This window comes from Myodes glareolus, chromosome 2 (assembly GCF_982192425.1).
Source record: "Myodes glareolus chromosome 2, mMyoGla1.1, whole genome shotgun sequence".
NCBI classification, from domain to species: Eukaryota; Metazoa; Chordata; class Mammalia; order Rodentia; family Cricetidae; genus Myodes; species Myodes glareolus.
In genome coordinates this window covers 116809561-116834582 of record NC_142027.1, presented here as the reverse complement: position 1 = coordinate 116834582, position 25022 = coordinate 116809561, and the positions used below count along the sequence as shown (strand labels likewise).

Genomic DNA, 25022 nt, shown 5'->3' with positions numbered 1-25022 from the left:
GCTGTAGTGATTCAGTCTGGAGAGGTGTACTGCCCATCATCTGGGACTTTGCTTCCCCTGAGGCCTTTGTGGTTACTAGGGTTAGCATTGGCTTTTTGAGATTAAGATAGAGAGACAGTTGGGGGCCTTTGGTGGCCCAGTGGCTAATGCAAGAGTGGTAGCAATAGAAGCACAAGCCCACAGCTCCTAGTAGAAGAGTGACAGCGGACACAGGCAGCAATCTCTTTCCTGACCTAGAGCGGCCTTCCGGGTGGGTAGGGAGAATGGAGAGGATTCACAGTAATCTGGTTATCACTAGGAGAGCACTGTTTAGAAAGCCAGGTGACTGCCCGCCTCCTGCTCTTGCTGAAATAAGCAAAGGCACAAACCAAGCAGAGCAGCACCTTCTGCGTAGAAACCATTTGAGATGCTGTCCCATGCTGGAAGACAAGCAGCCCATCTGGGACTTCCTTTTAAGGGGAAGAGAGATGTCTGAGGACAGTGGTCCCAGGACATCCACTGCCAGCAAGGAGAAGGTGGAAGACTGGGACAAACTAGGGGGCATCCACGAGGTGGCTGTTATCCTGGAAGCACCCTCTAGACTGATTTTGCCTGGAGTGGCTGCAGAGCCACAGAGAAAGGAGCTCCAGGCTCAGTTGCTGCACCAGCCTGCCCACCCTGGTAAGAGAAGCCAGAGAGGTAAGGATAGAAATGCATAGTGTTTGATATGCTTCTCCCACAGCGAGACCTGGAAGAGACAGGCCTGCTCCTCTGCAGTTCAGGATAGAAAAGCACAGCCCTGCTGAGGGGCTGAGATCTAGAAGACAACAACTGAGCCGCTGGCCTTAAGTATCAGAACAGATTCTTAGGTCTTTATGTTCAAAAGAGTTGAGGATGTTATTAAACTGAGGCTGCCAATAATCTGACAGCTTCCGAAGACTGCTCAGAAATGCTGCTAGGTTAAGCATGATGAAGTCACCGAGGTCAGACTGACTAGAAGACGGCCTGGGAAGTTCTCAGAAATCTCAAAGATAGGGACAGATGTAGAAGTTCGTCCAGGTGGAAACAGCCAGGCTTCTCTCTGAAGAGGAGAGAGGGCAAGTCAGTGCATCATTTCTCTGTACCTCTGAATGCTAGAACAGGAAGGCCTATAGGCATAGCAGCACCCCAAAGTCCTGAGTCCACAGAAATAAGAACAGTAAGAACATCAAAGAAGTTTTATGGATTAGGGCATAGCTCAGCAGTAGAGCACTTTCCTGGATTCTGTTCCCTACACTGCTGGGGGCAAAAATAAAATAAGATACTATTGCAAAAAAAGACAATAGCATTACTTGTTTATGTTGGTAAACAAACAAAAAATAAATGGACATTGAACTCAAGAAATTAGGAAAACTAGGAAGTAAGCTGGGGTGCAGTACAACATGGCCTGGGCATGTTCAGTCCTTGGCGGGGGGGCAGGGGGGGAGAGGCAGAGAGCAGGATATAGGATGGAAGCCCAGCACAGACCTAGAACCCAATGCTGCAGAAGCTGAGGCAGTACTTTCAATACAAGCTTCCTGACAGTGAGAACCTCTCAAAATCTAAAAAATGCTTATAAGGAAAGCAGAAACAAAGGAATAAAAATTAAGAAATTACTGAGAAAGTAATTTTTTAAAGACTAGTAAAATACGTTGCATGTGCTCAAGAGAAGAATGCAGATATGAACACAAAGTTGTAAATCTTTTTCAAAATATACAACGATGGCATGTACATAACCTTAAATGGAAATGAACTGAAGTCACTGAAAAATACCATTTCATAGGTTGCCAAAATTATTTCAAGAAAAGAAGAGAAAGAAAGGAAAACTGACAGATTTTTAGTCTGGCAGATTTTTAAAATATTGGTTGGTGCACAGCCTCTAGAACCAGGCAATAGGCCAAAACAAATTAAAGGCTGGCTTAATTTACCCTGGAGAACTAGATCATCTCTGTCAGTAGAGCTTCTCCGGGGCTTACGGGAGACAGAATTAAGAAGCTCTCAGAGCCCAGCGATCTATAGACCTCAGCACTTAGAAGCATGATGTTAAAATATTAAGTGGACTCCAACTGTACTAAAGCGGTGACAGGAATAAGCAGTGGTGTTGTTCCAGGGCCCTGGTATGGCCTCTCCATCACCTGTCTGCAAGCAGACTTCTGGGGTCTTGTCTCAGTAGGCTCTGAGAAAGTGCTGGTCTTCTGAAACTCCAGTAGTGTAATGATAACTGAAACTGGGCGGGCAAGCTCCTCTTTAACTCCTCTTTCAACGTGTGTGTATCTGGGATCAAACTTAGGTTGTCAAACTTTGCAGCAAGCTCCCTGCCCACTGAGCCATCTTGTAAGCCACCTTAACTTTTAAAGAGTTAATAAGACTCAGGTGTCTAACAGCAGTGATTCCAGAAGTTCAGTTTCTAAATGTAGTCATTGTGGATAGTGCATGCCCATGATCTCAGCGCTGGAGGTGAAGGCAGCAGGAGGATCTGGAGCTCAAGACCAACTTTGTGAGCCTACAGGAGACCTTGTAGAGAGAGGAAGGAGGAAGAGCCAGGAGGAAAGGAAAGCAATTGTTAATATATACATATGTGTGTGTGTGTGTGTGTGTGTGTGTCTGTGTGTGTCTGTGTGTGTGTGTGTCTGTGTCTGTGTGTGTGTATGTATGTATATATGTATGTATATGATCTTAGAATCAGAGAATTGAAGCCAGAAATCAGGCTTACAGATCTAGAAAACAGAGCCAGAGTAAAGTTAAAAGGCAAGTGACAGTAAGTTGGACGATGAAGGGTTAATGTCCTTACTGTACAAAGAGCTTTTCTGGGTCAGAAAATGGACTGAGGCCATTCTTCATATGAGGAAAACAAAATGCTGGGGTTGGAGAGCAGAGAACCTGGGTTGGCTTCCCACATAGTACTAGGAGTCTTCTCCTAGTATCGATAACCACCCATAACTCCAGTCCTAGGGAATTCAGGTATGCACATGGTGCACATACAGTTATGCGGGTAAAACATTCATACGCACAAATGAATCTAAAATAATTCTAAAAACAGATTTAAAAAAAAAAACTTGTATCAGGGATGAGGAGACAGCTCTGTGGGTAAAGTGCTTACTATGCAAGGATGAGGACCTGAGCTCCCATCCCTAGTACCTACCAAAAAACCAGGGATGGCTGTAACCCTAGCGTGTGGTTTGAGGAGGACCAGGAACAGGACTCCCTAGCTCACTGGCCAGCCAGGCTAGCCATTGATAAATACCAGTTTCAGTGAAAGATCTTGTCTCAAAAAACAAAGTGGAGAACAACAGCCAGAGACATCAACCTCTGTTCCCCTCATACAGATGTGCTCATCTGCACACATTTGGGCACATGAATGCACCATAAGAACAACATATAATTAGTAATAATAGTAATACCACTCATCTAGGCAAAGTGTCAGGTACCTGCAACATAGCTAAGAACTCATCTCAAAATACACACATATATGTGTACACATACATGCAGTTAGTACCCAGAAGTGGAGAAGAAGCTGTGAGGCCAGGGATACTGGACCCATCCTTGAGGGTCACATGTGCCGAAAGGAACAGATCCTACAGGCAACAGGCAAGGACATCTGTCTCGACTTGAGAACAGTGCAGAAGGACATACAAGGTATGGGCCACCTGGAGAAAGAGCTTAGGATCAGTGGTAATGCAAGATGTGGTGTGCAAATTGTGTAATCGGAATATTCCAGAATTCTCAGGGCCTTTGGCTGTACTGACTTACCTAGGGAAGCTTCCTGACCTTGGCCTCTTGGTTCTCATCAGTGCCATGGGGTACAGGGCCCCTGATAATCTAATCAATCGTCAACAGTGGGACAGGACACTGAGACGCGCAGGTTAAGTGGCTCTGTAATTAGGTTCCTTGTGTGGGAATAACGGTGCTTTGGCTCTGTGTCTAAGTGAATGCTCTCCAGACTGAGCGTTACAAAGTGTTCAACGTACTTCCGTTGTCATGATCTGCCTGTCCTTTTCTACAAATAGTACAGGTGTTTTTAAATCATCTTGTATTTTTTGTCTCGCTTCATGAGTGAGCCCATTAACATTTTATGAATTTTCTCTTTTAAAAATGTCCCTGACCCTCTGCTTATTAAAGAGACCATGTTACCACAGGCAGTAAAGGGTTTGCTTTGTTAACTTAGCTTTCTTTCTTTCTTTTTCTTTTCTTTTCTTTCCTTTTCTTTTTCTATACAAGATTTCTCTGTGTAACCTGGACTGTCTTGGAACTTGCTCTGTTTACCAGGCTAGCCTCAAACTCATAGAGATCTGCCTGCCTCTGCCTTTTGAGTGCTGAGATTAAAGGTGAGCGTCACTACCACCTGGCAAACTTAAGTTTTTTTAGGGAACCTTAAGACATGTACTAAAACAACACATGGCCTCACCAAGTACTCACCACTACCTTCAGCAGTCGGCCCTTGGACTGCGTTGTTCTGCATCTCTCTGTCCCTGTCTTCCATTCCACTCAGAATCTGCTGCCGCAGATCTTCATTATGGCATTAGCATAGACATCTTGGTTGTACTATGAAAGATGAGGACTTTGGTTAATATTGGATCAGCATTACAGTACCGCAGCAGCTCAAAGTGCGCTCTGCTTCTTACCAGGGGTCGCATGGAAGTCTGTTCTCCTGACTCTTGGGTATTAAATGGGGCGTATGTCACAGGTATAAATTCTCTTCAGCCCAGCACATGGCCAAGTGTCCTGCCCTGAGAAGCTTGGGGGACAGGGTGGGGAGAGGTGCAGGGGAACTGCAGTAAGTTTCCCGCAGTCCGCCTCACTCAGAGGCAGCTGTTCTCAGTGCAGTGCAGATGCCCTTCAGTGTAGCTTCTTGATGCCCATCATGGATGAAGGCTGTAGTGTCTGACTTCATCTGTGGCTGCTAGAAGTCACTCAGTGTAGTAAGTGACAGAGAGACTCAGTGTTGACAGGTCTCCTTTAAGGCCTTTGCGTTTCTCTCAAGTGTTTGGGGTATCACCTAAATTTTTGTTACACATTGAAATACTTGTGATAGGTGTAGATCACGGTCTGACAGGATGCTTGCCGTGTTCACTGAATAAAAGAATGAATTCTGTGTTTGTTTTGGTTCGGATTTTGTTTGGAGAATAGGCTTTTTTTTTTTCTTTTAATGTAACTGGTGGTTTTCTAGACACTGTTTCTTAGTGGAGCCATGTCACATGCTCAGTCATACCACTTCAGCTACATACCAGATTTTTTTAAAAAAGAAAAATTTTTTCTTGAAGAAAAATGGCAATCTAGCAAGATGATTCAGTGGGTAAAGGCTCATACTGCCAATTCTGCCAGCCCGAGTTTAATGCCCACAACCCATGTGGTAGGAAAGTACTGATTCCCAGTTGTCCTCTAACCTTGACCTGCACACGTGCCACACTCAAGCACACACATTACAAAAAGGAAAATGACAAAAATTGATTATTCAGACTAAAGGTGACCATTTCATACTCAGCGGGTGTATGTCTGCTATGACACCAGCACTACACTGCCCTTGTTAAGCGTGGTTCAGACACACACCCCAGTCTGATGACTTGCCTCGAGTATTTAAACAAGACTCCTTTGACACTGCAGCAGCCCCACCTGTAGACCACACACAACACGGGCGGGGGTGCCTTCACTACAGGTGCCATCACCTGTCAGCCATCTCTCTTGTAAGTGCTTTCTGCCTATGATAAAGTCTGCACATTTTGCTCTGGTGCCTAAAAATGTGTCACACTTGTCACCTTTTCCCAGCAGCTTCATTTGCTCCAATAAGCTTTGCCATCAAGGCCAAAGAAAATGACCTACTTCCTCTGGAAAAAAACCGAGTCAAGTTGGACGATGATAGTGAAGAAGATGAAGAAAGCAGGGAATGCCAGGAAAGCACAAACAGCGTGGCCAACCCCAGCCCAGCTGCAGCCCCACCCTGTGTGGTCGTGGAGGAGAAGAAACCCCAGCTCACCCAGGAGGAGCTAGAAGCAAAGCAAGGTTTGTTGATAGCTTTTAAAGTTCTTGAAAGAGAAAAGACAAATATAAGATTTATGTGCTAAGCCAGAAATTCTAAGACTACGAACCAAAGCCTGGAGCCACGCAGGAGCTGTGAAAGTCCTGTATGCAGTGCTGTGTGGCACTGTGCGCTCCTTAGCTTGATGCAGTGCCCTTGGCAATCTGTACTCAGAGCAGCTTAATGCGCTAAGTGGGCAGCTCTAATGGAGACGCACTTTGTACTTGGACGACAGCCCCGGGGTGAGGCACCAGGCCTGGATTCCTAGCTCCAGTTAATGCACCAAACTGGGAGAGGCCCTCATCAGCCCTTGAAGATGATGCCTGGCAGAGTTGATTTCTCTGGCTCATCTTCATGGGTCAGAGCATGGCCAACAGCATGTGAGGGACATGGACTGGGACTGGAACTGTGGTAAAATGCTTAGCATTATGGGGACATCTGCACCTCCAAAATAAGTCATATTCCATAGTGAAGGAGTTACTTGATAAATGCATTTGTACTTTTACCTGTACTATACTTACTGGTTTTCTTGGATTGCAATGTCTGGGTATGCATGAATAGACCATACAGCACTGATTAAAGGATGCTCTTGGAGCCAGTGTCTTCCAGAGGAGAGCATGTCAATGGGTCCATAGTTGCTCTCCCTCAGTTCACTTACAGTCACACTTGTGTGTTTAAGTTTGCACTCTGTGGGTGACCTCAGCAGTTTGTCATGCCCTCTGAACTAAGACACTTCCCACTTGCAGTGATGGTGGCTCCTGTGCATGAGAGCCATTCTGCGGTTCCCAGTATCCAGCCCCAGCTTCTACCATCATGGAACCCCCTTCAGCCTTGCTTTGCTGCCTTTGGAGTAAAAGACATCCCTTTAAACATAAAAATAATAAACATAGTAAGTTTATTTTCTCAAACTTGTGGTCTTTCCCAGGTGTCTGCGTGCTCTGAGGTTGCTGTTGAAATGGCAGTGCTGTTGAAAAGCCAAAAGGTGCCTGTGAGAATTAGGAGTAAAACACTGCTTATCGTAAACTCTGCCTTCCTTGTTTTCTATAGCAAAACAAAAGCTGGAGGACCGCCTTGCTGCTGCTGCACGGGAAAAGCTGGCCCAGGCATCCAAGGAATCAAAGGAGAAGCAGCTTCAGGCCGAACGTAAAAGGAAAGCAGCTTTGTTTTTACAAACCTTAAAAAATCCTCTTCCAGAAACAGAAATTGGGAAACTTGAGGAGAGTGCTTTCAGTGTAGAGGTATGTATAAGAAGTCCTGATAGCGTGCTCGGGTTTGTAGTAGATGAGAGCTGGCTCTGCCCTGCTCTGCTCATGGAACCCCAGCCTTGAGTCAGATGGCAGCAACATAGAGGCACAGGCTTTGCTGATAGCTTTGAGTCTGTGAAAAGAGATGCCGTGACAGTTACCTGTAAACACACCAAAGACAGACTGCAGTCTTAGAACACAGCCATAGATCCTGATTAGAAAGCTCAGCTCATGACTACCCTTGCAGGGAGGGGCTCCAGCTACATGTGGTCAGACAGATAAGGCTAGGTCGGTCCTCAGTGGATGCAGCCACATTGTTGAGCTTAAACTAGGGCAGAGATCACCCGTATCTGCATTATGTTGTAATTAGGGAAAAGAAAAAGTGAACTGCAGCCACTCTTTTGTCTTCTCTGGGTGTGCAGCTCAGTGGGAGAGTACTAAGGTGTGGGAGGCCCTGAGCTCATCCTCAGCACCAAGAGGTCATAGAGAGCCCAGGCAGCTCCTTCCTAAGTGGTGGCCTTGAACAGGATCATCACAGGGTACCTTGACGTGAAGCAATGCCTAGCACCAGGAACTCTGAGTAAATGCTGTTGGCTGCAGCAGTTGTCAGTCAGTGAAAATTCTGGTCATGCCTATCTAGACCTGGTCAAGAAGCCCTGGGCCAAATTTGTAGCGGGTGAGTGCCCTACCCTGACCTGCATCCCCAACCCTGGGTCTTCTCTTCTAGATTCTTGATAGGTATCTTTTAAGACTTTTTTAGGGGGAGGGGTTAAAATATACTTCATGGGTATCTAGGAATTCATGGAGGAGTTCAAGAAGCTTTTAGAAATATAAGTTTTCTAAGTAAGAAAACTAGCAGTGCATCAAATGCCTCAAGGCTTGAAGGGTGGCACAGCTGGAGTGCAGACCCAGCGGCAGTCGCCAGAAAGGTGCAGCTCAGTCCTTCTGAAGAGCAATTCAAAGTGGTCATTTCAGAATCTTTTTTGGGAGGCTAGAAAGATGGGTCACAAGTTAAGAGCAATGATTGTTCTTCTAGGGTTTAATTCCCAGCACCTACATGGTGGCTCACAGTCATCCATCGCTCCAGTTTTCAGGAGCTCTGACACCCTCTTCTAGCCTCCACAGACACACACGGTGCATATGTACAAGCAAAACACCTATACGCATAAAATAAATCTTGAAAAAACAATTTTAATGTCACCTGGGCATTGTGGCTCACATCAGTAATCATATTTGGGAGACTGAGGGAGGATGGTGACCACTTTTTCTTTTTCTTATCCTAAACTTTGATTTGGGGGTAGGAGTGCTTAAAAGTAAGTACATACAGCTTTATAGGGCCTGATTTTGGTTCCTAGCACCCATAGCAGGCAACTCACAGCAGCCTGTGACTCCTGCTCCAGAGGCTCTGATGTCCTCTTCTGGACTCTGTAAGCAGCTACCCTTGCGTGCCATACCACATACAGATACAAACATACGTATATGATTTAAAAATTAAAATATTTAGGAAAAATATAACAACCTCTTAGGCATGCCCCTAGAATCCTCGTACTTGGAAGACGGCCTGGACCACATAGCAAGACCTTGTCTCCAGGTATCTTCAAATATCTATTATGCTTGGTCTTGGTTAGGGTTCTATTGATGAGAAGAGACAACTATGACCTTGGCAACTCTTTTAAAGGAAAACATTTAATTGAGTCTGACTTACAGTTCAGAGGTTTAGTTTCTTATCGTGGTAGGAAACATAGCAGTGTGCAGGCAGACACGGTGCTGGAGAGTTAGCTGAGAGTTCTACATGCAGATCAGCAAGCAACAGGAAGAAAGAGTGCCACTGGGCCTGGCTTGGGCTTCTGGAACCCCAAAGCCCATCCCCAGTGACACACTTCCCAATAGTGTCACTTCCTGTGAGCCTTTTGTGGGCCATTTTCATTCGGACTTCCACACCTGGTTTTCCCTCATAATTCAAAACAAGCCCTTTGCTCTGGTTTGCTATTGTTGGAAAAAGAAAGGGGGCTGGACCGCATATCAGTTCTCTTTCCTCAGCTACCACTCCTGGCTCCTTCTCCCTTTTAACTTGTATTGACACTTGTAAGTGCCTTTGGAGTCTACAGTGTGTCTGTGGTTAGAGACTTGTTTTCCACCTTCTGGATGTCAAGACCCGCTGCTTCTGTGTCCACCTCACGTGTTCTCAGTGGTCCTGTCCTCATGTCGACTTCTGTCCTGTCTTTGCCAGAATGAGCTTTTCAGGGAGGTGGCAGAACATAGCAACCCCATTTTCCAGAGCCCCACAAAGGTGGACTGCCTTCTGGTTCCTCACACAAGGCCTGTTCCTGCAGAAAGTAGGAACAGAGTATACCCAGCTGAAGGCAGCCATGGTACACTGTGGCCCCAGCTGAGGGCATTCATCTGGCACTGTGGCATGCAGTGTGAGGGAAGGAGCGCAAGAATGTGAACTCTGCAGTTATGGAAGGAGATGGGCAGCACATGCATGGGCAGGCATGCATGAAGCTTGCTTGAATCTCTTATTTCATTCTGATTTGTACAATGAACAAAGAGATTCATTAAGACACATCTGTAAGCCGTAATGCTTCCCTGGAATGTATATAGTTTTAGGTTTTGTCTTTGATACATGTTAGCACACCCAATAATCCTAGCGCTTGGGAGTAAGGCAGTTCAGAAGTTCTGGATCATCCTTAGTTATGGCAGGTTCAGAGTCAGCCTGCACTAGATGAGACTTCATCTCAAAGTGGGGGTGGAAGCCAGACAGAACAGCATGAGAAGGCTCAGTAAGTAGAGATGGTTGCTGCAAAGCCTAGTAAGCGTGAGTTGGATCCCTGGGACCCACATAGTGAAAAGAGAAAACAGACTCAGTAGTTGTCCTCTGACCTCCACACTCGAGACAGATAATATATAAATATATTGTATATCATTCATTTTTATTTTTATATTATTAATTTAAAAAATTATGTTATAACCTTTCATAATTAATATATAGATGTATTTCCATGTTATTGATAACTATATATTTATGATTTTATATTTTAATCTATTATTAATTTTTAAGAAATAATATAAGGCCACTGGGTGATGGTGGTACACACACACACCTTTGATTCCAACACTCAGGAGGCAGAGGCAGATGAATCTATGAGTTCAAGACCAGCTTGGTCTACAGGGTGAGTTCCAGGACAACCAGGGCTACATAGAGAAACCCTGTCTCCAAAATAGCAAAAAATAAAAAATATGTAAAGCCATATCTGCAGATAGATTAAGAACAATCCATGGTTGCAAAACTGCCTCTGTGTTCTGATGTGGGTTGTTTGTCATCGGCCTGCTGGCAGCACCAAAGTCTGCTCTCAGGATGACTCCATTCTTGTCTGCCAACATTAGCCCTGTCTATAATCCATGGATGTTTGGCTCTGGAATGGTCTCCTTGATTGTGTGTACACACAAAGATTATCTCAGCAGAGCTGCTTCAACAGAAAGGGAACATGAGGAGCAGATGGTGATAAGTGTCTGATTGCTTTGAAACAGAAGAACGCATAATAAATTGACAGTTAATAAATGAGAGTCAAACCCAAAATGTTGTCACTATCAAGAAACTTCATGGATAGGCTGTTGTTGACTTTGCTGAGTAACTTGATGTGCTCTTTGCCCACAAATGTTGGCACATTCACCCATTTAACCACCTAGTTGTAGATAAGAGTTCTTACAGGCTCTTTAAGTATATGGGATAAAGTCACATCCTTGGGATGGGCAGGCACCCACGGGGTAGCATTCCACCATGCACATGTACATGGTCCTTTTCTGCATGCTAGTCTGCCCAGTGCCATTGGCCATTAGAGATGGCTTTACATATCCAAGTGTGATCTTAAGTGATGTCTTTAAATGTACTCATTGACATAGAAAATTAGTACTGGATGGATATAGTAGAACTCACAGAAATTGCCTTTAATCTCAGCACTCAGGCAGCATTTTCTATGAGTTCCGAGCCAGCCAGGAATTCATAGGTGAGACCCTATCTAAAAGAAGAAAGAGATTAATGGTATACTAAAATTTTAAGCAGTCTATACACTAGCTAAGAATATTACATCAGTGATGATAAGCCTGTGAGCTAGTGGCCTAAGCAGAAGTGAGTTCAAGGAAAAACTGAGAGCTCTCCCTCCTGTCTGACAACTGCAGGTAGCCATCTGGCCTCAGCTCAACCTACTGGGCATAGCTCTTCATCGTGAGCTGGTAGTTCTGTAAGAATCGTGTGCAGGGATGCTAATCAACTGCCAGAATGAGCCCAATGGCAGAGCCCCCATACCCACAGTTGCAGGTTTACAAATGCATGTGCACACTACTTCTGTCCCCATCCCATTCCAGGGCCCCCAGACATCTGGGGCAGTATGAGAGGCTGCTCACACAGAGCATCTGCCTTGAGTTTTCCCATAAACCTTACTGCTAAATCCTCCAGGCACAAAATGAGAAATCTTCCATGTGTAGCAACCGATGACTAGTTAAAACTATATTTTTCCTGAAAGGCCAAAGGTTTGTTTGTCTTTTACGACAGGATCTTACTATATACCAGAGTAATCTAGAATTAAATTTTGTAGCCCAAGCTGGCCTCAGACTTAAGGCAATTTCCCTACTTCGGCCCTCTACACGCGTCAATCACAGGTGTAATCCATACACCCAGCAGGGGGATTTTTATAGATAACAGTCCCCTAGCTATCTACATATTAAGTGTTGTATTTCCTGTTGACATCCACACATTCACTTATGTTTCCAGGAAACCGGTGTCATGCCCTGTCCTCTGCTGGTTGGAGGTAGAACTCTTCCCATGTTAGAAGTGAAGCCTCCAGAAAGGCCTTCAAGCAGATGTAGAGACCCACCAAGAGAAGAAGAAAGAGAAAAGAAGAAGAAGAAGCACAAAAAACGGTCTCGAACGAGGTCCCGCTCCCCCAAGTACCACTCGTCTTCCAAGCCCAGGTCTAGATCCCACTCAAAAGCCAAGCACTCCCTGCCCAGCGCCTACCGGACAGTGCGGCGGTCCAGGTGGGTGTGCAGGCACCCTGCGTGCTGAGCCTCCTCCTGGCACCCTGTAGAGCCAGCAGAAGGTTTAAAATGAGCACAGGGTACTAGGCTGATGAACACACTAGGGATATGTGTGTTTGTGTATGTTTAAAATAAGCACAGTGTTCACTAGGCTGGTGAATGCACTAGGATGTGTATGTGTGTCATCCTGCAAATCTAAACAAAATCTTTCAAATATTATTGAGGCTTTTCAAAGCTCATCAGTCACTATAGGTTAAATGATTTATTTATGCTTCTTATCTCTGCATAGCTTATTTATACTTCACTCTTCACTCTGGAGGTAGAAGAAGTAAGAGGATCTCCAGTTCAAGGCAGTCTAAGCTACACCAGGGTACTGGCTCAAGTCAGTACAATTTGTTGTACAGCATGAGGACTTGGCTGAAAAAAGCCAGGCCTGATAGTGTGTGCTTCTAACTCGAGCATAGACTGGGGCTCATTGTCTAGCCCGCTCAGCCTAATCAGCAAAATCCATGCTAGTGAGAGACTGTCTCAAAATCAGGTGACTGGGATGGATATGTGGACAAAAGCCTCTACTCCCAGCTCTCAGGAGGCAGAGGCAGGTGGATCTCTTGAGTTCAAGGCCTACCTGGTTTATATAGCAAGTTCTGGGCTAATGAGACTAGTTTCAAAAAACCCACAGTGAATGACTGCTGAGGAAAACCACCGAGCATTGCCCTCTGACCTACACACACACACACACACACACACACACACACACACACACGCACACAAAATGAGTTGCTGGGTGGTGGTGCACGCCTACAGAGGCAGACAGATCTCTGTGAATTCCAGGACAGCCTGGTTTACAGAGTGAGTTTCATGACAGTCAGGGCTCCACAGAGAATCCTGACTTGAAAAATAAACAACAAAAAACTTATCCTCTCCCTCCCACCAAGATTTTTGAAGAAGGAAGTTGTGAGTGGGCATGGTAAGACATGCCTGTGATCCCAGCGCTCGGAAGATGGAGGCAGAAGGATCAAGGCATTCAAGGTTATATTTGTATAGCAAATTTGAGAACATGAGACTGCCTTGTAGAGAGTGGGGGGATTGTTTGCTTTACAACTCATAAAGGGAGTGACACGTGTTGAGTTGTAGAAATTCATAGACTGGCATGCTGGAGTTATTTTGTATGAATGAACTTTCCTGTGCTGATAGCTTCTGAGTGTGAAGTGGTACAGCAGCCCTTCCCACTCAGTCTGTGTTCAGATGTTCTACAGAGTGTCTGCAAGTGAGTGTAGATGAGGCAGCTGTGTGGATCTGTTTCTTCATCTCAGCCTGCTGCCTCCAAATGTTCTACCAAAAACCCCTCTTGATAAGGAGCCAGGTGTTAAAGAAGCAGTTTAGCATTTCTGGAAACAGAATTAGTAAACTTGAACTTCATAGGTCCCAGAGCATACCTCTTGTGTTAAAAGGTTTAAAAATGAGGTTCAGCAGTCACTATTGTGACTGTCTTCACAGAGTGTGTTTGTCTTCATGGTAAGCCTTTGGTTCTAGTTCTTGGAAGTTCAGCACTTTGTACCATTACCAGAAAGCTTGTCATTTAGTTGCGGTCATGCTTTAGATTTTTTTTTTTTAAGCTCCTAGAATTTGTGTCACAGATCCAAACAACACAGGCTGTACCTATCCTTCAGTCTCATTCTGGCTAGTCAGTTCACCCAGATTTCCTCTACTCCTGAGCTCAGACAAGGGGGAAAACAGTTTCCTCATGACTCCCAGGCTTTGAGCCAGTAGAGAGGGTTGCCCAGGCCCTTCCTCCCCTCAGGCACCCACGTTAATCTCAGTGTGTGGTAGGACAGATTGCCTTGTGCTTTGCCTGCCAGCTTGTCCCCAGGTAGTGGTGTTCACCTAACGGCTGCCTTGTAAGTTCCTGGCTACAGTTAACTGTAGTCCTTAACTATAATGGACTAGCTTATTTTATATATTATCTTACCTTTTAAAATGTTTTTAAGTTTGCAATAGACTTAGGTTTGCATATTTTATACAAGTGCATTATTTATAACACTTTATGTCTTCAGTGCCTACAGGTCCAGGAGCAAAATCCTGCTCCTTAGTATAACTGTCAGTTAAAAGACAAAATGAAGCTGAAATGTTTCTGACCATTATTTCTTCTCTGATGGTAGGCCTTCAGTTTTATCTTAATTTGATCTTAATGTTTTACAGCTGGTCATTCTCAAAGCTCCCCAAACTTCCACCTCAGGGGCTGATGAGATCAGAAAGATTCTTTTGAATAATTTGGTTAAATAACTCACATAATTTACAGCATTGGATAAGTTGATCTTTGATGTTTGACTTTACAGTTTAGATAAAATATCAAGACAAGTACAGCCTTTCTGCAGATTAAGAGTGTTGGTAATGTGACCCACCTTCTAACTACTGTCTGTATGCAAAACACCCCGAGAGCTTGGAACATGCATCCTAGAAGCTGCTGTCCTCGGCCACACATGGACCTCACCCTCTGGTCTTCCCTTTATCCTCTTGCTCTTGTTCCTGCATGCTCTCTGGGTTAGGGTTGTATTTTCCCAAGCTGAAAGCAAAGCTGCTTGCCTAATCCAGGCCCTGCCAACATGATCGTTCCCAGGATCAAAGCTGTTTGAAAGCCATGGTTACAGCAGGTGCAGTAGCCATGCCTGTGATCCCAGCACTCAGACCAAGGCAGGAGAAGAGAGGATGTGCAGGGTCTTCACTTCATACTTCATACTAAGACAATATCTTGAAGACAGAAAGACACCAAATAAAACGTTGCAGTTGTGACTGAAATGGGATGGCAGGTTCATGCTATGTGCTGTTGACATTCTAACCACAGTGCAGAAAGTGCTGACGATACTGTCATTATTTGTCTTTAACTATCTTTTCAGGTAGAGTAACCCATTGCCATGGCAACATCTACACTAAGACATACTAGACGTACTTTTCAGGCCTGGCACATCCTAAGTGGTCATTTTTAAATGATGACTGCTAGCTCAAAGTAAGATGCTGCAGTCGTTGGCATTCTCCTGTGGTAGCATACTGTAACTGAAGTGTGTTCTCTATATTAAGTGGTTCTGGTCTGATATAAAATGCAGGACAGTGTAATGTTCATTTACTGTGTGATGTGCTTGTAGAGCACAAACTGCTTTCTTTATGTGTCCAAACTGTAGGTGACTTTGGATCTGCAAAGACAAATTCTTAACAAAATTCTTTAGTCTCATAGTGATGCCCAGTACCTCCAAAAGCATAGTGGCTATGAGGGATTTGAGTCATCCTTGACCAAAGCATAAGACTTGTCCAGGTTCCAGCTCTCAGTTGTGCTGTGTCCAGCATTCTTTCTTCCTGAGGCGAAGCAGCAGGCACACAGCTAAGTCACAGTAATGGTTTGGGTGTTATTGCACTAACTTCCACCAGTGACGTGTGAAGTTGCTTATCTGTTAACCTTCCAAAGTCAGATCCCCTCAGTGTTGAGCTAAGGCCTGTGGGCAGCCCAGCAGTGTGGATGGCTGTGTGATAAAGACATTTCTGCATAAATCCCTTCTAGCATGGGAAGAGTGCAGGCTAAGGGGATTTTGTTTGGTTGGTTGGTTTTTGCTAGTTTTATTTAGCATTCATTAAGAAAACTGGGCATGGTGACACATACCTTTAGTCCCCAGCACGTGAGAGGTAGAGTTCTACAGAGCTAGTTCCAGGACAGCCTGTCTCAAAAAAAAAAAAAAAAGTAAGAAAGACCTTGTGCAGGTTAAATTGAAGTCATATTTTAGTGTGGAATTGGTGAGTCTTTACTATCCTATTCCCAGCGATAACCCATGTAACAAACAGACCAGGAAGGAGGATGGTTGGGCCCTCCTGTGTGGTCCGCTCCCCCTGTGGGTTATGTTGAGGTGACCTCACCCCATCCAGTTGACCAGTTTCCAGTAGGTTAGACCCAGACCCTGGCTGCCGAGTCTCCTGTTGTTGCCCACAGCTGTGAGAAACCCAGGAGCAGGGAGGAGCAGACACTGGCATTCAGATGATAGTTTGGAGTTTTATCATTAAGTCTCCTGCCTCCAGAGCAAAGCATTGTGGTCGTTCAAGAAGGGATATCTTCGTTGCACTCACTATGCCTGGAAGTTTTTACATGTGGCTGGTTTGTCTTCTTTAAGAAGGCCTATGGTGTCGCTGAACTACTGACTTACTTTAAGCCGGATTTCCCGGCTCCTGCACTGTCCTGGCATCAACATTAGGAGCCTGGTTAACAAGATTAAAAGCAGTAAGACCTACTTAATTAAAGTGAAACCTAAAGAATTACCGGCTGTTATTTGCTGCCCTGTTCTGAACAGGGCTTCCTTCCCAGAAGGTTGGAACTCTACTGGGAACAGCCATGTGCTCTGATGAATTCATAATGCTGATAGCCACTGCAAAACGGTATTGTACTTCAACATTCTGAATCTGCAGGCATTCAAAACTAACTTATTTTTCCTAACTGTTGAGTTTATTGTAGAATTCTATGCTAAGCATCCATAGGTGCTAAGCTCTGAGTGAGCGGAGCTTTCTCACGGCTCTGGTAGCACCCCGCCCGGCACATTTCATTCTGAATGTCAAGTATGTGCCTCCACCGCAGGCCCTCAGCCTCCCCAGGGATCTTGAGTGTGGAGCCTTGTCCCAGCAGCTCGGCAGTGGCGGCAGCACAGCAGGAGAGGTATCAGGCAGCCTCGGCCTCGAGCAGCTTTGACTCCTGGAGCTCTTTTGAGGGGAAACCTGGTAAACCGTCAAGGTGTCTGACTGCCCCCACCTCTGTAGTCTGTGTAGCCTAGGGAAGGTCTGGGGAGGCACACCACCTAGGCCAGCCCTGCTGGAGAGGCCCCACATGGGGGCCAGGGTGTGACCAGAACTTGATTCCTGAACAACTTGTGTGTTGTTTCTGTTGGGAGGGAGGAATTCGTTGTGCTTAGAATGAGTTAATGAAGAACTTTTTCAGATGGTGGAATCAAACTGCTCTCTTTATATTGTTTTTGAGTGGGTTGTCATGGAAACAGAACAAAGAGAGGAGTTTGGATTTGGTAGGGTTTTTTTCCCCCTAAATTTCTGCTTATTGGAGATTTTTCTGAAATAGCAAATGGACAGAGAAATGAAAAAAGTCTCAAGCCTTCATTGAGGAACCTGTATTAAGGACCTCTACACCCACAAAGGGTGAGAGGGTCTGAGGGTCTCTCTTGTCATATGTGGAGTAAATCTGAGCATGAATCAAACAAAAAAATAAGTATTAATAGATGGTTTTGTGTCCATGATACCTCCCATAAACTTAATCAGTCTATCATAAGGGCATCATGTTCTGAGAGGTGCAGGGTTTGGGCTTCATGCCAGTGGGCCTGCAGCATGGTCCTGTTCCCTCCTGCCACGTAGCCTGGGATGAGTGACAGGAGGGACGGCCAGATGCAGCCTGCAGTCCTCGGCTTCTCCACCTTTAGTTTCTCCCTTCTACCAGAATGTCAGTGCTTTTCCCTGCCCAAGGGTAGAAACAGCTTGAGTGAACTGAAAGCTTCAGGCCGTGAGTGAGCACAGGGCAAGTGCAGCCTCCTGGAGACCTGCGCTGTGCTGTAGCCAGGCAGGGGTGGGGAGAGGCTCTATGCCTCCAAGCTGGTGTCAGTAGGGCAGGGCCTGCCTGAGCAGCCTGCATCTCAGACAGGGGCCTCTCTGGCCTCATGGTAGGGAGGTGCATACCACACAGACCAGGCCTCAGATAAGGGCTAAAGTTCACCTTGTTCTCTATCTAGGTCACGCTCTCGGTCCCCAAGAAGGAGAGCACACTCTCCTGAGAGACGACGGGAAGACAGGAGTGTCCCTACTGCCTACCGGATGAGTGGTAGCCCTGGAGCCAGCAGGAAACGAACCCGTTCCAGGTAGGCTGTCATGTCTCACGGGGGGGGGGGGGGGGATGTATGTCTGAAGTCTTGATGTCACCTGTGTGAGACAGTTGCAAGTAACTTCAGTGATAATGTCTCCTCTGGGAACCCAGGCTCACCTAGGAGTGGTTAGTGTCTCTTGGGGCAGTGGGCTACCAGGAGCATATGGAGATCCAGGGCACAGTTGTGTCTATGCCATTGGAGCTATCACATGACCTTGCTCTGCACCCTGTTTTTCCTTAACACCAGCCCAGGGACCTTGCTATCTTTGCTGGAGCTGCACTGGTTCCTCTTACGTGTCTGTAGGGAACAGAGGTGTCAATGCTGAAAGTACGAACTCCTTGTCTAGGTGTCCTGCTTTTTCTCCAGTGGTGGACACTGGAGACTGGGTGGCATACGATGGTGAGCAGGGCGGGGAGGAGGTCAGCCAACATAGTTATAGAGCAGAAATCCCAGCTGCTAGGTTTGAGCCTGGCCCCTGATAGCCCATTTAACCCTGTAAGCCATAGTTTCCTGGCACTTTAACCTGGTGAGAGGACCAGGCTACCCTGGCCTCCCCTATCACACTGGGACCCCAGCGCCTTCTCTGGCTCATCTCTAACTTGGGGGAAGCTTGTCTACACTCTGTGGTGCCTGCTTCCATTCCTGTTAATCACCTTTCTATCTCTATAGTCCAGTGCATGAGATAATAGCTTACAAAGAGAGAGGGTTTGTTTTGATTAGTCCTGTTCCTTTAGGCCTGTGCTGGGGCAGTGAATTGTGGTAGATGCCCGTGTTGGGGCCAAACCCTTTGCCTTGTGACCAGGAAGCAAAAAGGAAGGGCTGGGCCCTGTTATCCTCTCCAGGGGCATGTCCCCAGTGACCTACTAGCCTTCCACTAAGTCCCTCTTGATGGTTCCAGTCTGTCCCTGAAGCACCACTCTGGGAACCAAATATTTTGTGTATAGACATTTGGGGGACATTGAAAATCTAGACTATGGCTGCAGCGGGTGTCGCCACTCCAGGGCAACCCTGGAGCAACAGCCAGTGTCTCCTGGTGGGTTTCTTTAGTTCCCAAGTGAGCAGGAGTCACCAGACTGCTCTCTGTCTGGGACAAAACAGCCAGAAAAGCTAGAATTTTTAGGGGACAGACCATGGGACAGGTGAGCAGGACACATCTGGGGCCCCAGCTATTGCCTAAAATGCTAATCCTAGGGCAGGAGCACTGGCCATAGAATTCCCCCTCTGGAGGTAGCGTAAGGTGGAGCAGTACAAAACGGCCTGTTAGCTGGTCACAGGATGGCTGTTGATTGGAAAAAGGAGATCACTTTCTTTAACCTGAAAAGCCAGCAGACAAGCCAGGAGACTGGTTTCCAATACAAGTTCACATTTATAAATTACATTCCAACCTTTATAATCCTAGCAGCTATTGCAGTACATAGAATTCATTCCTTAAGCAAGTGGTTTAACATTTGAAGTTCATCATCACCTTTGGTATATGTAAAGGGCATGGTCTAAAATTAATTCTTACAGCAAAAGATCTCTCTCAACAGAAGAATTCTTGCTTTGCCCTCAAATTAACCTTTGCATTCAGAGGGACACGATGGGAGAAGGTAGTGGAGGGGCAGTGCTGGGACGTCTATCCCCGTCTTAGGCATCAGAATTTGTGGGGCCTCCAGGAGCAGCCACTGAAGAGTGTGCAGCTGCCAGCCACCATGTCCTCCACCCAGACCTGGAGCTGCTCCGCTTGCCCTCCAGCACCTTCAACCCTGTATCAAACCCTCTCCTTCCACCCTTCCCTCTCAGTCTGTGGTGGCCTGTGCTGATTCATTGATGCTATGATACATCACCCAGACGGAGGGGCATGGTACTGCTCTGATAGAGCACAATCTGAAGTAGTTTCCTGCAGACTGATTACCACCCACTAAACTAACTAGAATGGGTTTTCATTGATTTGTTTTGTTTTATGAAACAGGGTTTCTCTTTGTAGCCCTGTCTGTCCTAGAACTCAGTCTGTAGACCATGCTGGCCTCAAACTCACAGAGATCCACCTGCCTCTGCCTCCTGAGTGCTGGGATTAAAGTGTACACCACCACCACCTAGCCCTCTAACTGGGGGTTTTAACGTGGTACTGAGAGCACCCACACACATTTGGTCAGCAGCTCACTTAGCTGCATGCCCTCTCCTGCTTCCCTCTGTCTCTGTCCACTGCCCTTCCCACATGTATTAAAGAGTCCAGCAGTGCTGCAGAAGACCCACAGGCAGGATCATGGTACTTGTCCATGGAAGGAACACCTAGTACTCTGAAGAATGCATCCTTAGTGATGCTACACCTGGTCCTTCATCTAAAGTTGCCTCTGTCTCTGTACAAGCAGGTCACCTTCTAGGGGACCCTGGGCACACATGTGAACTCTGTTCCCAGTTTTCTGCCAAGTCAGTTGGTGATGCCAAGAATGGCTTCTTTCTGGTCCTGTCTCTTCCTCTGTCATTAGCTAGCCCCTCTCTTGTTTAGCACTACTCTGGACATTGTTGACTGTACATTTCCCATTCCCTTATTCTGTTTGATTGTGACAGACTCCAAAAGCCTCCAAGCCAGTTGTCACATTGTTCTGACTCTGGGGTGCTCTTCAAACACTAGCCAGCTTCTCTATACAAATGTCTAGGCTGCGCCACCTTTCATGCTGCAGCTCTGGGGTCTGTCCTTTCTCTGTTACTCTACTTCCTTTCCATTTCATTTTTATTTTTTATTTTATTTGTGGGTATGAGTGTTTTCTTGCACGCATGTCTGTGCATAATAACGTGTACTTGGTGCCTGTGGAGGCCACAAGAAAATTGGAGTTGCAGATGGTTGTGAGCTGCCATATTGGTGCTAGGAACAGAACCCAGGTTCCCTGGAAGAACAGTCAGTGCTCTTAACCACTGACCCATCTCTCCAGCCTAACCTGCTTCCTTTTAGTGAAAGTTTGGAAACCAGCTTTCCAAACTGCCCGTTTCTAGAGTGAAATCTGGTAGACAAGGCATGGCAGTGCACACCTGTGGCCCAGCCCTTCTGTAGTCAGGAGGTGGACAAAGGATTAAGAGTTCAAGGTTATCCTCAGCTATACATGTTCACGATACCCTGTTTCAAAAATAACACACCAAAATTGGCAAAACATAAAAGCAAGCAGCAGCAGCATCCACACACGGCAAGTGAGTGCATGGTGAATTGTGTTTCAGTGAGTGCACAAGATGGCACTGTAGTCAACAGGATGTCCTGGTTACTTCACTGCAGTAAGGAAGGGATCGGTAGGAATGGCTTCCTGCCATTGTGTTCCCTGTGCAGAACACTGCATGTGGCACAGCACTGAACAGCCCTTGCTAGGTGTGTAGTGTTACTCATTCAAGGTGAATTTGGGAAATGAGATATATGTTACAGTTCCTCAACAACTGGGGAAAACGTAGCTGAAAAACATATAGGGTGGGGCTGGCAAGATGTCTCAGTGTGTAAAGGTTCCCTGCCACTAAGCCTGACATCTCTAAAAACCACATGGTGAGAAACAGAACTGACTCCTACAATTGTCCTCTGACTGCCACATGTAAGCCTTGGCCCACACACAAACAAGTGCCTGCATGCACACACAAAATAAGTAAATATAATCTATTTTTAAAGTGGAGGAGAATCCAGGGCTCACTGGCAGACACCTCTAACCCCAGCACTCAGGAGGCAGAGGCAGCCAGGCCTCCATATTTCCAGGACAGCCAGAGCTACATAATAAGACCCTGTCTCAAGAAACAGAAACAAAACAAGATTTTTTTAAGTAAATGAATAAAAGCTGAGATATAAAACATTTAAAATGCTTCATTAAAAAAAAGCAGAAGCTCAGGAAGGGAAAGAAGACAAATGAGGCCATGAGAAGGTGGCTAGTTAAAAATGCTCTGTGACAAATCTTTCTGGATGCAAGCACGTCAGACAGATCTTAGACGTGTTTATAAAGTGGGCTTTTAGGACGTGGGTGTTTGAGCAGTGCTAGAGGTGAACCCAAGTCCTCCCACATGGCTAAACAAAGCACTCTACAGTGGAGCTGTACCCCCACTCTATTTAAACACTTTAGGGCCAGGGCTGCAGTCCAGTTGGTAGAGGACTCAAGACTGGGTTCAGTCCCCAGCTTTTGGACATGAACTGGGCATGCCTAGTGGCAATGGGGTTGGCAGGATCAGAGGGGCCATCTCTTCTACGTGACCAGTTTGAAACTCGCCTGGATCTTGTGGGACTTGTCTTTCTTTTATAAAAAAGCTTTAAAAATAAATATACTAACAGATAAGATTTTAAAAGGCAAGGAAGATCCACTTTCCCATTCTCATAACAGTGAAGGCAACAGCTGACTCTCTGAGGCAGGCGTTTTAGCATCAGGATGTGATGTGCAAAATGGAACCTTAGTGCTTAGTACTCAGAACAGAAACAGCTGAATACAGTTGCAGCAGACAGGCAGACAGAAGAGACACAGCCATGGCCAGTGTCCCAAGGGTGCACCTGCTTTTAAAATGGGTGCCCAACACTGACAGTGTGCCAGAGACGTGTAACAGTATGGAGAGCCACAGGTGTGTTTGCAGCACACTTCCCCGTACCCTTGCCGAGAGGAGTCCTACTTGGAAGGGAGTGGTGTGGAAGTATGGAAGTGATAGGAAAGTTTCTTCTTTGCAGGGCACCAGCTAGCAAATGAGTCTCTGTAATGTTAGCATTAGACTACAGGAGAGCAGCGGTGTAGAAACATCCCAGTTTCACATCTTCACTGTCTGAGGAGACAGTGCAGAAGCAAGGAAATTATAAAAGTGAAATGAGACATTTGTAAAACAAAAAACAGCAGCGTAAGAAAGAAGCAGAACTAAAGGATGGTTGTGGAAAATGGTCAAAGAATTGGCCATTCTGTGGTTAAATTAATCAGGCAGGAAAGGCCTGCAGACCTATAATGGATAATAAGGAAATTCTGTCTCTCTGAGAGATGGACAGAGTCCCAGACCAACACAGGAGAAAGGGACATCATTTGATCTGTTTGGGAAAATCCAATTTAGAAATTGGAATTTACAGTCTTAGGACCTGGTTCCCAGCTCCAAACCAGTTTTCTCTGTGAATCCAGCATACAGGAATGATGAGGTAACCACTCAGGGGCCTTCTCAGCAGAGAGAAGTGGCCACTCCCCAGTCACCCCAAGACCAGATGACTAATCCCTAGGCTAGCAAGAATTCTGCATATTTGTGCTCACAGACCAGTGCTCTGAGAAACATGGAGCCTTTCCTCAACTCTCTAGCAAACTGCTGCCCATACCTCCTCTCCTCTATGATCTGTAGATCCAGTCCAACCCCAACGTGCATCCTAGGACTTTTGGAGAACTGGCAGGCAAACTGAAACAATGATTGTCAAAGCGCTAAGGTGCAGGACTTTGGCCTGGAGATACCTAGATCCTGGTAGAAGCCACAGTCCAGCTTTATGGTAAACACTGAGCGGACTGCAACATTCTTAAAGCCCACACTGTGGCGTGACCTCGCTAGACCACAGCACTGAAGCGTTCAGCAGGAGAGTCCTCTAGCAGAACCTGCTCCACCCATGGACACTGAGATGAGAAAGAAAAAACTGCAGACGTTGCTTCTGTTTAGATCAGCTATCCAAATACAAAAATCCCTGCTGGGTTAGGGAGACAGCTCTGTTAGAAAAGTACCTGCTACACAAACAGTAGGACCTGAGTTCCATCCACTGGAGCCACACAAAAAGCCAGGCATGTGGTACGTGCTTGTAATACCAGTACCGGGGAAACAGGCAGGCCCCTTAGGTTGTCTTCCCACATATGCGTACATACACACCCACAGAAGACCCTACCAGTGGGAGGAAAGCATAATAAAGTCAGTATCACTGAAGTCAGAAGCTACCTCCAGGGGCAGTTAAGAGACCGAACAGTTGTTCTCCCAGTGAAAAAGACACCCATGGTGCCCGTCTCTGTATAGTCCGTGTCAACACCAGAGGCCAGCGACTCCACAGAGAAACACATTAGCAGGGTACACTCAAGAAGGATGCTGAGCATCAGCAGTCCAGAGTAAGGGAGCCCCAGCAAGTTTCTCCTTCTTGCTCACTGGCCTCACTTAGTGTGGCCAGGCGAGGGTGCTCACCAGCCAGTCCTCACAGCTGAGGCTGCCATCTAGAAACAGCTTCGTTTCTTACAAGGTTACAGGTGCACCTGCCAGACTTCACCACCACTTTTCTCCCCAGAGTGCAATGGGGACATTTGGCCATAGAAGCAAGGAGGTGTGAGGTTACTAACTGTGTCTGGAAAGTGCTACTGTTAGTATAAGAACATGTAGGGACATGCCCAGGTTTACAGGGGACTTGGGAGTGCTGCTGAGACCCACACAGTGATGTGAGTGTCGGTTCCTATAAAGCTGAGTGTGGACGATGGCATAGGCCGAAAAGTACACTGAGGGAATGTTCCAGAACAGCAGGCCACAGTGTTGCTTTGGTCACTCAGCAACAGCACGGAGGACCTGGTTGCAAAGTGCACCTCAGCAACTTCAGAAGCAAGCAGACTGCTTTTTTCCAGCAAAAGCTTGACTTCTTATGTGAGGTCAAACTGTTCAGATTAAACAGGGCCGGTGAGATGGCTCAGCAAGTAAAGGTGCTTTATTGTGCAAGCCTTACGTCCTGGGTTTGAGCCCCAAGACTCATGAAAACGTGGAAGAAGGAAAGAACTATCTACAGAGTCGTCCTTCCTGGAGGACAGAGGGCTAGACCAGATTGGGAAAGGCTTTTGTGTCTCTGTGAAAACCAAATGCCTAGACCTGGGTCCCTGGTGACTGCAAAAGAGAAAAGGGCGACAGTGACTTACCAGTGTTCCC

General features: G+C 46.1%; 1 protein-coding gene across 9 annotated transcripts in view; it reads left to right on the top strand.

Moving 5' to 3' along the window:
• Sfswap (splicing factor SWAP) overlaps window positions 1-25022 on the top strand; it is a 75188-nt gene that overhangs the window by 47047 nt on the left and 3119 nt on the right. For 4 of the 9 annotated variants that reach the window (XM_048433714.3, XM_048433712.3, XM_048433720.3 and 1 more), the window contains 5 exons: window positions 5761-5994; window positions 7058-7248; window positions 12026-12291; window positions 16901-17053; window positions 18054-18179. In XM_048433714.3, the coding sequence (XP_048289671.3) occupies window positions 5761-5994; window positions 7058-7248; window positions 12026-12291; window positions 16901-17053; window positions 18054-18179 (970 nt within the window). The remainder of the gene's footprint in view (window positions 1-5760; window positions 5995-7057; window positions 7249-12025; window positions 12292-16900; window positions 17054-18053; window positions 18180-25022) is intronic. The other 5 variants (XM_048433715.3, XM_048433713.3, XM_048433718.3 and 2 more) reach the window with 3 other exon arrangements.